The following is a 12,430-nucleotide window of genomic DNA, read 5'->3' as shown; positions in this document are numbered from 1 at the left end:
CTTGGAAAAGTAAGATTAAAAGTTCCCAAACTTGGGTTTGGAGCAACAGCACAGCGGATAGGGCGTTTGCCTTGCACTCGGCCGACCTGGGTTCGATTCCCAGCATCCCATACGGTCCCCTGAGCACCGCCAGGAGTGATTCCTGAGTGCAGAGCCAGGAGTAAGCCCTGTGCATCGCCAGATGTGATCCAAAAAACAAAAACAAACAAAAAAAAACAAAGAAAAGTTCCCAAGCTTTCTGAAAGTTCTTTATTCCCAGATATTAGAGTGTTCTATTTAAATGCAATTTAAGCATGAGGATTGTAATTTCAATGTGTACGAAAGATGAGATACATATTAGAGTTGTAAATTTAGTTATTAATATATTAGAATAAACTGGGACTGAAGACATAGCACAGGGGTAGGGCGATTGCCTTGCACGCGGTCAACCTGGGTTCGATTCCCAACATCCCATATGGTCCCCTGAACACCGCCAGGAGTAATTCCTGAGTGCATGAGCCAGGAGTAACCCCGTGCACTGCCGGGTATGACCCAAGAAAAAAAAAACAATAATAATAATAATAATAATAATAATAATAATAAACTGCTTGTGTATTTCCCCCAACTTATATCATAAATTAAAACTATTTACTACAAGGCAATGTCAGTCTAGAAATGTGGAATACTAACAGGATTCCCCTAGCCCACATGCCTCTATTTCTACCTGAGTATCATTGGAAGAGACAGACAATCTGTCATCAGGTAAGGAAGGTGTATATGCAACAGAAATTGGTGTTCCTGGAATTCCATTTGCTTGAATATTTTCACTGTCACTACCATCTTCTATAGATCCAATGTTGCCATCTGAACTTGCATTTATAGTTTTCCTTTCTCCCATATCTACAACAGGAAGAATAAAAAACACACATATATATCTGAGTTAAAAGTGACAGAAAAACAATTATGTCACAGATTGTAGATACTATTTAAAGATTAGCAATATTTACTATTAAGTATGCATCTGGAATATAACCAAATATGATCCTTTAGTTTTTACAGCAATGCAACACACTCAGCTGATGAAAGTCTAAACAAGAAGCTTACTTCTATTTCTTAACCTTTAATAAGCTAGGCTTAAATAAATGCTAGTGCTCTGGGGTATTAAGAATTCCTTAAAAAAAAAAGATCACATTATTAAGTGCGGGAAATGCTAGAAAATAGGTTTCTTTTCTTAAGTATTTTTAAAAACTTTCGGTAGTAGGTTCAATTTGAAAAAAAAATTTCAATAGTAGGTTTTACCTCAGCACTGTAACAGTGCATTTTTAATTATATGTATTCCACTGGATATATATATATATATGTATATATATATTACTAAACAAATATACTCAAATATTCTCACTCCAAAAAGTAATTAATAAGCAAATTTTGGGGTCACAGAGATTGGGCACGAACCATTTAGTCCTCTTTTGATTTAGAAAGCAGTATTGATTTTACTTTTCTTAGAAAATTCTCGAAAGAATTAAAACTTTAATTTTAAGCATTTTAAAAATTTTAATTTTATTTTTAGGCTTTAGTTAAAATCTTCACCACTTTCAACCTAATTACTCAGTGCTTCCATTTTCTCAGTGTAAGAAGGGAACAGTAATAGTACCTAAACATCCCAGTATTCAGGGAAAAACAAATGAATATATCGAAGTTAAGCAAACAAAACCATTTGTATACACAAGAAATAGCTAATAGACTTATTATTCCCTAGGTTTCCTCTAGTCTCAGTCTCTAAATATAAATACAACTGAGCCTAATTTACCTTCTCTATGATAAATTTCATGGAAGTTACTAGGAAAAATGTAAGAGACAAAGGCTTTAATATTTAACAGAACTAGAACACTAAGAAGGATATGATGAACGGCCCGATCTCCTAGAGAAATTCCTCGAATGTGATATATTCAGTTCAAAGGGAAAATCTAATATTACCCAATAAAGAATGGATGCAAATAATGGTAAGCCAGAGAAGGAGCTAACTTTTATCTTTTAAAATAATACAATGTCTTTTAAGTGGTAGGGGTGTGAGAGTTGAAGAGTGGGGAAGTATGTGTATGATGAGGGGTGTGGGGTAGGGAGCATGAATAGAAATGTATAGAAAACCATGCCAACGTCTATCAGCAAACCTGTCAGCATCCATGACCTGAAGACTGCTGTATTAGACCTGCTCATTAAAGGGAAATTTTCTTTCTGTATTTCTTTTCCTAAGAAGGTAAGAGTAAGAGAGCAGTATACAGTATTTGCTTTCTTACTTCTCAACTTAAAAATGCAGTGTGTCTTAGACTGCCATCTCAGAAATGCTAGAGAGAAAGGCCTCTTAAGAAAATGAAAAGAAAGGTCCAGGGAGATAGCACAAAAGGCTAGAATACACACTTTGATTGTAGAGGCCCTGAGTTTAGTGCCTAGAAACACATCACCGCTAATCACATACTCCTGGCGGCCTCCAGCACCAATGAATACTAAATGGTTAGGTTTGAGGAGCAGGCCTCTGGGAGTGGCCTCTGGTCACCCAAGAACTGCTGGGCAGGCTTTCCCAATAAAAATATGATAGAAATACTGAGAATTACTTAAAGAGTCCTTTATATACTAATCTATATTTTCTACTAAGAGGCAGATATGTAAAGTTTACAGCTTAAAAAGTAGCTCAAAAGTAAAGACAGTTGGGAATGTAGTTCAGGGGTACAGACTCACATATGTATGAGGAACTGTGTTTGAAACCTCACCAAAAAAAAAATAAAAAACCAAAGTTCATCATTGGAGCAGTTTCCTAACTAAGCAGATTTATAGCTGGAATTTTTCTATTTATTGCTTTCAGTGATATGTAAAAGAATGCCGTGTCAATATACAAGAACAAAGTGCTATGAAAAAATGAAAAAGAGTGGGGTGGCCTTGGTACAAAAATGAATTTACTGGACAGGAGCTAAGGACAGAGCCTAATGTACCTACCTACCTTGCATCCATCCCACTGACCCCTTGAAATCCCTGGCACCACATGGAATCCTTCAGTCACCAGAGGTCACTATAGAGTACAGAGCCAGGAACAGGCCCTGAGCACCACTGGATGTGGCCCCCAAAACAAACAACACAGTATCTACTGAAATGAAGAACACATACTGAAAAAAGTAGACAGGATATATTTGCTAACTGGACCATCCCTTGCAACATTCTCTCTGTGGAAGTCAAAGACAAATCATAAAAATTAGAGAAAACTGGAAAGGCAAGAAAGGAATGTGATACAAAATACTCAACAAATACAGAATGTGAGATAAGGATATAATAGGAAAAGATAAAAATGATAAAAAAAGAATATACAGCAGCTACTCTTAAAAACAGAAACATGAAAGTATATTCAGGTAGCACCATCGTCCTACTGTTCAACGATTTGCTAACGTCTCCATTGTGAGACTTGTTACTGTTTTTGGAATATCGAATACAGGTAGATTGCTAGGCTCTGCTGTGTGGGCGGGATACTCTCGGTAGCTAAAATATTGCAATAATGTAGAAAACAAAATGAGAACTACTTACCATCATTTAGACTATTTAACATTTTCTAGTAGTTCTGACCAATGTCATATATAGCAAAAATGAAAGATTAAAATAACACTGAGCTAAGAAGAGAAAAAAATGTCACTGTTTACTTAGAAAAATTCAAGTTAACCAAATGAAAATCTTTTAGAAATAATCTGAAAGTTCAAAGGAGCTAAGTATCAAATACAAGTGTTTTTCTATGTAGCACTCTATAGCACTATCGTCCCGCTGCTCATCAATTTGCTCGAGCAGGTACCAGTAACATCTCTATTGTGAGACTTGTTACTGTTTTTGAATATCAAATATGCCATGGGTAGCTTGCCAGGCTCTGCTGTGCGGGCCAGATACTCTCAGTAGCTTGCCGGGCTCTCCGAGAGGGACGAAGGAATCGAACCCAGGTCGGCCGTGTGCAAGTCAAACGCCTTACCTGCTGTGCTATGGCTCCAGTCCAAGTGTTTTTCTATATTCCAATTAAATTAGGAAGTGAGAAATCTATCAATGAAAATACTATCAAAACTAAAACAAAAAAATGCAGGAGTAATTTAATAAGCAATGCGCAAGAATCAAAGGAAGAAAAAATGAAACTCTATAAAGATAAAAGATCTTACTAAATGAACTTAATGTTTGTGTGTTATGCAAAGACATACACCCAAATTAACTTAGGAATATACCATACAAATTCCGATTATAATAAACTTGCTTTTTGAACTTAATGAATAGATTCTAAAGGTCTTGTGGAGTAATACAATCTTTCTTAAAAAGAATTATCAAGGGGGACTTATACTATACAGTCAACATTTACTACGAAGCTAAAACATTTTAAACGCTAGTTAAGAATAAATTAACATAACTAAAGAAAACTCAAGCAGAACCACCAAAGATAAAATTAGCACTTAAATTGGGAAAGAAAAGATTATGCTACACATTATAATTAATTATGAAATCTCACAACATAAAGAAAAACTATTTCAACCCAGAAAATAAATACAAAACATTGATAAAATGAAAGTACAAACAAAATTAAGCATTTTTGCAATTTATAATCACCAACTGGTAAAATCCATTCTAAGTGAAAACTTACAAAGGAAAAGACACTTTTATTTTAAAAGTGCTTAACAGTCACATTATTAACCACAGCAGTGCTTAATAGTGCTCGAGGACCAGCAGGACCACAGGTAGAAATGCTAGGGCACCATGCAGTGCTAAGGAGCAACCCTGAAGCATACAGTTGGGTGCAGCTTCCCGAGCATTACTGGGTGTGACTCAAAAATCAAAACAACAACAACAACAAAAAACTATGTAAGGGCTTGGGATGTAACCTGCAGTGAAGCATTTGCTTTGCACATGTGATACCCTGGGTTTAATCTCCAACATTACAAACAAGAAAATAAAATGCATCAATATAATTCAAGTAACTTTAACACAATTCTCACATTCTTCTTCCTTCACAGGATAAATTGTAAGAACACATAAAATTGCAAAAAGAAGAGAGGTACAAATAATAAATGCAGAAGATGAAGGAAAACCTTATGTTGAATGTGAACTGGAACCATCAATATACAAAGATGGTTATTTTTTGGGTTGCTGTTGTTTATTTGAAGAAGGGCCACACCCACTGCTTTTGAGGGCTTACTCCTGTCTCTGCAATCATGAATTATTTCTGGCACTTCTCAGAGGACCATATGGATTGCTGGGGATTGACCCTGGGTCAGCCACGTGCAAGGCAAGCGCCCTACCTATTATATTGTATCTCCAGCCCCAAAGACCATATTTTTATGTTTCATACATTGTAAAAGTGTCTCTATATTCAGAAGAAATACCATGAGAAAAAATAAATGAATTGTAGTTAAATATACTACCTCCAACTACGATGTTCACCATTTCTTCTACGATGCTCTGTACAATGTCTTGTGGCTTTTCCTCACAGTCATGGTTTTCTCCATCATATAATATATCATGTTTAGACAACGCTTTAAAGAGAAAAACATTTTAAAATGTCTTAATTTTAGGAAACTTGCACAAAATTAAACTTTCCTTTAAAATTACAAAATTTAAACTTAAAAATTAAGAAAAAATAATCACATATGAAACTAGAGTTACATTAAACCTTCAAAATTTATAACTAAACCAAACAATATACTAAATGTATTTAGCTTGTTCTGATTAAACAATAATGAATTCGTTTATTTAAAAAAAATAAGGGCCATTCCTAGTGGTGTTAGGGGTGGGGAAGTTGGCATATGTGGTGCTGTGGGTCAAATTTAGGGCTTCATACATACTAGATATGTGCTCCACCACCTGAGCCATATCCCTGGCCCAACAGCTGAAGTTCTTAAAGAAGCAGAGACAGGTCCATTTGGGACATCATGAGTGTTTTCCAGTCCTGCTGAAACATTTTTTCCCATCTATGCTAACAACGTAAAATTAAATTTAGCAAAGGATTTGTTTTCCAAGTTAATATTAATCAAAATAGGGCATATTTCAAAAAAAAAAAACCCATCTGCAATCCAATGCTCATTGCAGCACTACTGCAGCACTATTCATAATAACAAAACCTGGAAACAACCCAAGTGCACAAGAACAGACGATTATATAAAGAAACCATGGTACACAATGGAATATTACTCAGCCTTAAGAAAAAATAAAGTCATAAAATTTGCTACTATGAGCTGGAGCAATAGTACAGCGGGTAGGGTGTTTGCTGTACTATTAGCATCCCATATGGTTTGCTGAGCACCGAGCACCGCCAGGAGTAACCCCTGAGCATCAGCTGGGCATGATTCAAAAAAAGCCAAAAAAAAAAAATATATATATATATACATATATATATATATATATATATATATATATATATATATATATATATATATATTTGCCGCTATGTGGATGAATCAAGATGAGTGAAGTTAGTCAGAGGGAGAGGGACAGACACAGAATGATCTATTTCCTAAGTGGGATATAAAGAAACTTTGTAGGGGAATAACAGAGGCCCAAAGACAATAGAAACAATGAGCAGGAAAGCTGGTCTTCAATAGGAAGCTTGCCACAGAAGTGGAGTCTGGGGAGAGGGGGTAGTGGCAGTAAGTTAGGGAAGGGAAAACCAGGCCAATGAGAGGAAAAGTGCATGCTGTAAAGAAAGGCTTGGGGATGGGAGAGAAACTGGGGATACCGGTATAGCCATAACCAGCAGTGCTCAGGTTACTGATGGCACAGAGCTCGGGATCTGCACAGTCCGTGGGCTTTAACCTGGAACTCCTGCATGCGAACTCTTCCCAACCACCTTACACTACCTTTAAACTTTCTATTTCTCTACTCTAGTTAGTAAATTTACTTAGAATCTAACATAACTAAATATACATAAATTAAAAATATACCAAAATTATTTACTAGCTACCAATTCTTACATAAATTAACTGGCAGAAATAGATCAGCATGAAACCAATTTACCATGTACAAATTCATACCTGTAAGCATAACTTAAAATAGGTAATCTAACTAAAGACCATGTTCTCTTAATCAATTAATGGACCTTACTTGACGAAAAAAGACCCTTAAAGACAAATAATTATGACTATGCCAGAGGGAACTATGTCTTATGTATAATCCCTACCTATATAGGATAGAGTACTCTAAGTTGTATCTCATATATAGTAGATCCTTCTCATCTGTAAGTCTGCAAGCAAGTTTTTTGCAGGATAATTACCAATTATATCATGTTTGTCAGACCATGAACACCTTTCAAGCTATGAATCTCTCTTGATCAGCTTCTTGATTCCACGTCTCAAAGTGCCTAGGTCACAGTATCACTGTATCACTGTCATCCCACTGCTCATCGATTTACTGTCATCCCACTGCTCATCAATGTCACCAGTAACATCTCCATTGTGAGACCTATTGTTACTGTTTTTGGCATATCCAATACGCCACGGGTAACTTGCCAAGTTCTGCAGTGCAAGCGAGATACTCTTGGTAGCTTGCCGGGCTCTCCGAGAGGGACGGAGGAATCGAAACCCAGGTCAGCCACGTGCAAGACAAATGCCCTACCCGATCTGTTATCACTCCTAAAGGGAAGATAAATGAGTCTTCTCTCCTGGGCGTCATTTCTTTGGAAATTTTCTTTCTCCTGTGTGTGTGCGCGGGTGGTGGTGATGGGGGGGAGGTGCGTGTCACAGTATAACAAATGAATATTTTCTGAATGCACAGATGAAGAAATAAGGGAAAAAAGCCCCCATTGTAAGTATAGTGAAAGCAGAGGAAATTTTGGCAAGGGCAAAATGTAAATCACATAAGCACTAAACACTCTTATTTTCTTGAGGACTATGAATGCTTGGTCTATCAAAATTAACCCTTATAAATAGTAAATAACCAGTATAGGACTGAGGAGATATTCAAAAGGGCTGAAGCACATGCCTTGCATAGGGTAGGACCTGAATTTCACCAGGAGTGAAAAAGCTAGTGGAGAATTTTATGTTCATGAGATGCTAATGAATGCATAGTATCATAAGTAAATGTCTTATGGGTTGAAGTAAAATTAACTTTTACTGCCTAGGTGAAAAAAGTCTACACAACATATCAGGTGCCTTTCCACATTTCCACTACCAAAAACACTTTTGATACTATTCCTTTAACATACACACAGATAAACCCAACAACCCCTTCTTAAGATTACTTTCAGCAGCTGTTGCCTGATCAGCTTCAGTCTGTTCATTTTCTGCACTGGAAATATCAGATCCATTTTCAGGTTCTATATCATCCTGAAGACTTTTATCCACATCATTTGCATGGGAGTCAAGGTCCCCTTCATGTTCTTGGGGTATATGATCAACAGTCTGAGGTGGCAAATATCTAAGTTGAGGTGATTCAGGCTCATGATGGCTTACTGGAGATTGCAACAGATGCTGCTGATGTCGATGACGTTCTTTTTCCATTTGTTTTGCTTCCTGCAACTGGAAAGGAACAGAGAACAATTACAATATTAGTAAAACACACTACTTAAAATTTAGATGTTATATTCAGTTATGTCCTTATGACTTCACTTATGACTTTGTAAGTCACCATGCCTCAAAGACTGAGAAACTATAGTCCATCCAAAATAAAGAACAGAAATCTTCTAAAAATTTTAAATACTAGTAATAGTAGCTGAGTTACTTCTCAGGGGATAAAAACTGAGAGAAGATTTTCATGATATATCCTCTTACCAACGTTGTTTCAAAGATGTAAATTTTTACCTAACACAAGCTAAATTAATTTTAATGACCTTGGAATAATTTGATTGTTACAATAACAGAACTTCAATCAAATGAAAGTTTAACCATGATAGGAATAAGAGCGGATGGGAAAATGAAACACATACACTGGCTTTTATACATAAAAAAATAAAGCGAAGAAAGACATGAAAAATTCGTAATCAAGGCTGCATAGAGAGGCTGGGGACTAAACTGACAAATTCGAAACATATGGGAAGGAGCTTTTCAGTATTGCACTGTAGCGCTGTCATCCCATTGTTCATTGATTTGCTCAAGCTGGCAACAGTAACATCTCCAGTGTGAGCCTTGTTACTGTTTCTGGCATATCGAATATGCCCACCACAGGTAGCTTGTACTAAATATACCTTAGGTCACCATGTCAACTATCTTAATTAAAAATACAATTACACTTAATAAAACTGCAAGTTGTACATTAATGTTTCTGCCTTATCAGTCACCTAACAAGAATGAAAAACACCATGTCCATTAGTGATCAAATTTCTTGTTTCCATGACTAATGAAAATTGTTCTCAAAGAATAATTTCCACAAAGATAAATATTTTACAAGGTTTCTTGTTTCTTTAGTACTTACTGCTTGATTTTCCATACGGGCAAAGATAACATTTAGCATCTGAGTAAGAGTAGCTTTGGCTGTTGTCTGATTGATTAAATTTTTGCTTGCTAGATAGATATTGTAGCATGTTCTCACAGCTTGCAGTACAGTTCCTTCATGGATTTCTATGTGTTGAGATGTAACTGCAGTAAGTAGAGCCTTAAAAAAAGAACATAAATTTAAATTAATTTTCTATATCCAGTTTGAGCACAAATACATGAGTTCAAATTTTTTATTTTAGAACTGAAACTTTCTGACACCATTTCCATTTTGATAGAATGCACCTCAGAGATACTATGGTACACCTATACACACAGAATTTCTGTCTCTACTGATTATATTAACTACTAAAATAACTTGTTTTCTTCCTTTTGTTCTGTTTTCTATATAATTCTCCTAACTCAGACACAAAACATCATTGTAATAGAAATGTTTTTAGTTTGTTAAAATACGTGAAGTCACAACGTTCACACAAGAGAAAAATATGACATGTCCACAGAAGACATACCATATTAAAGCACTGTAACACTGTCGTCCCGTTGTTCATGGATTTGCTCGAGCGGGCACCAGTAACGTCTCCACTGTGAGACTTGTTGTTACTATTTTTGGCATATCAAATACACCTTGGGTAGCTTGCCGGGCTCTCCGAGAGGGATGGAGGAATCAAACCTGGTTCGGCCGAGTGCAAGGCAAATGCTCTACCCGCTATGCTATCGCTCCAGTCCACCATATTAAAGCACATGTGGTAAATAAACCCTATAGAGTACATATATTCTCTGAGACAGTTATGCCCCATAGCATATACAGAAATTAAACAGTCAACTTTGGAGACAGCACATTTTCTCACTTAATTTTTTCTGAGAACATTTTTATCGACAAAATTCAATATATGAGCTATTAAACTAAATACAGAAGGTGTTATCATTAAAGATGTTTATAAATGTTTCACAGTAAAGTATTTAAAATAATCCCATGATGTATATTCTAATGTAATTTAATTTAATAAATGTTAATTTTCAGTTTACCTATAATTTCTCAAAAGGAATCATATCTTTTGTGCCTTATGTTGTGAATCAGCACTGCGTATTTAACCCCAGGCACCCTATTGGTTCCCCAAGTCCTGTCAAGAGTGACCGTTAGTGTAGAGTCAGGAGTAAGTCTTGAGCACCACTGGTATGTCCGCCAAACAAACAAGCAAAACCCAACACTTGTAATTGCCAAAAAACATAGCTGAATGATTTTTAATATTAATTGTAACATTTTAAAAATTCTTGACCATCTAATTATGTTATAGCACAAGCCCAAGACTAGGGTTTGTTGAGTAGGTTCAGCAAATGGACAGGTACAAATAAACCAGTAAAGTAGGTGCACAAATACACCACATGATGAAGCATCGGTCAAAAGAAAAGATTATAAAAGGGTCTCATCAGTGCAGAAGAAATTAGAGGGACCACAGGACCTTCATATCAGTAATTTTCAACCTTTTTACACTTATGGACAGTCACCATTTCATGGACCAGCGGTTGAAAACCATTGCTTCACACTGATAGCTAGAGCTCAAAAGATAAAATATATATGATAAATGTGTCAGAAACTGGAAACTTTTTGGAAACTCTGGGTTCTAAGTCTCATAAAGAATTTCAAAAAAAAAAAAGAATTTGGGCTAATATTTTTCTAATGAACTCTTAGTAGTAAGTAACAAAGTACTTCAATATGGGGGTCTAAAAAGTACCCAAATGACATCCATACTAGATGGGAAGTATACAAACTGGCCTTCCAACATCCATTTTAGTTTTTTAAAAAATCTTGGGTCACTCCTGATAGTGCTCAGGTACCATGTGGTGCTTAGAGGGAGGGGAGAGACTCAGCGTTCCTGCATGCAAAGCAAGTATTTCCAGACTTTTGAGCCATCTCTCCATGGCCCACCAAATATTTTCAAGGCTTCTGACTGTAAAATAGATGACGAATAAAAATTCACTTTATGGAACCATTCCATTTACCTTTATTATTTGTAACTGAACACCTTCATCTGTTTGAGGACCTTGGAAACAGCCACAAATTGTTTCAATAATTCTATCAATTAATTTTTTGCCTGGTGTTGTACTATCTGGAGCATTGCCAGTCAGGTGTCCATAAGCAATAAGTTTCTGAAAAGAAAATGAAGATAAAGATCCTATTTAAGTCGACTTGTATACCAAAATATGTATTAAACTTAGAATATATAATTAAACATTAAAAAAATTTACATTAAGGATTAATGTATGATCACAGCCAAGACTATATTAACTTTTCCTGAAGTTTAACTATAAATATAAAATTATTTCTACTTTGACTAACCATATAAACACATAAACAAGAAAACCTTTAATGCAATATTTTGACCAAGTTAGACTACAGAACTTACTCTATTACATTAATATTAGTTTACTGTTTCTATCTAGACATTACTGATGCTATTTTTATGAAAAATATCTCAAATATTCAAATAACCCCAAATCTCTTTATAAATCAGATATCATAATGTGCAGAAAACCCGGTACTATGTAATATTTACAATAAACAGATATTTTCTTTCATCCTTACCTTATAGTCTGGAAAAAAAGGTCTTTTTTCCCTTTAACATAACTCTTTATATAAATCACCAGGAATTACAAAGTTATTCATGATTGGGTTCTAGGTGTACAACATTCCAACACCAAACCCTTCACCAGTGTCGACTTCCATGTACCAGTGTCCCCAGTTCTCCTCCTACCCACCTCTACCTCCACCGCAGCCTGACTCCATAGCAGGAAATCTTTTTTTTTTTCCCCTTTACTAAGCACAGTTATACTGATAGTGCATCACTCATACTGCTTGACATCCTTTTAACACCAAGCCTCATCCACAATGACCACTTTCCTCTATCACTGCTGTAGTGGTCCCTTTCCTGACTGAGCCTCTCTCTTCCCACAATGCCAAACTAAAAAGGGTCTTACGACATTTTAATTTTAATTTCCCAGGATAGACAAAATCACAAACC

At 35.8% G+C, this 12,430-nt stretch overlaps 1 protein-coding gene across 1 annotated transcript in view; it reads right to left on the bottom strand.

Annotated features, from left to right (window-relative positions):
* The window catches only part of ARFGEF1 (ADP ribosylation factor guanine nucleotide exchange factor 1), a 123,886-nt gene that overhangs the window by 77,485 nt on the left and 33,971 nt on the right, over nucleotides 1-12,430 (bottom strand). The window contains exons 4-8 of the mRNA XM_055127761.1: nucleotides 11,412-11,558; nucleotides 9,391-9,570; nucleotides 8,222-8,498; nucleotides 5,412-5,522; nucleotides 704-879 (exon numbers count right to left, since the gene is read on the bottom strand). Of these exons, the coding sequence (XP_054983736.1) occupies nucleotides 704-879; nucleotides 5,412-5,522; nucleotides 8,222-8,498; nucleotides 9,391-9,570; nucleotides 11,412-11,558 (891 nt within the window). The remainder of the gene's footprint in view (nucleotides 1-703; nucleotides 880-5,411; nucleotides 5,523-8,221; nucleotides 8,499-9,390; nucleotides 9,571-11,411; nucleotides 11,559-12,430) is intronic.

Source organism: Sorex araneus, chromosome 2, assembly GCF_027595985.1.
Source record: "Sorex araneus isolate mSorAra2 chromosome 2, mSorAra2.pri, whole genome shotgun sequence".
Lineage (NCBI taxonomy): Eukaryota > Metazoa > Chordata > Mammalia > Eulipotyphla > Soricidae > Sorex > Sorex araneus.
Note: the sequence above shows the minus strand (reverse complement) of the source record. Positions and strands in the feature narration are given on the sequence as shown.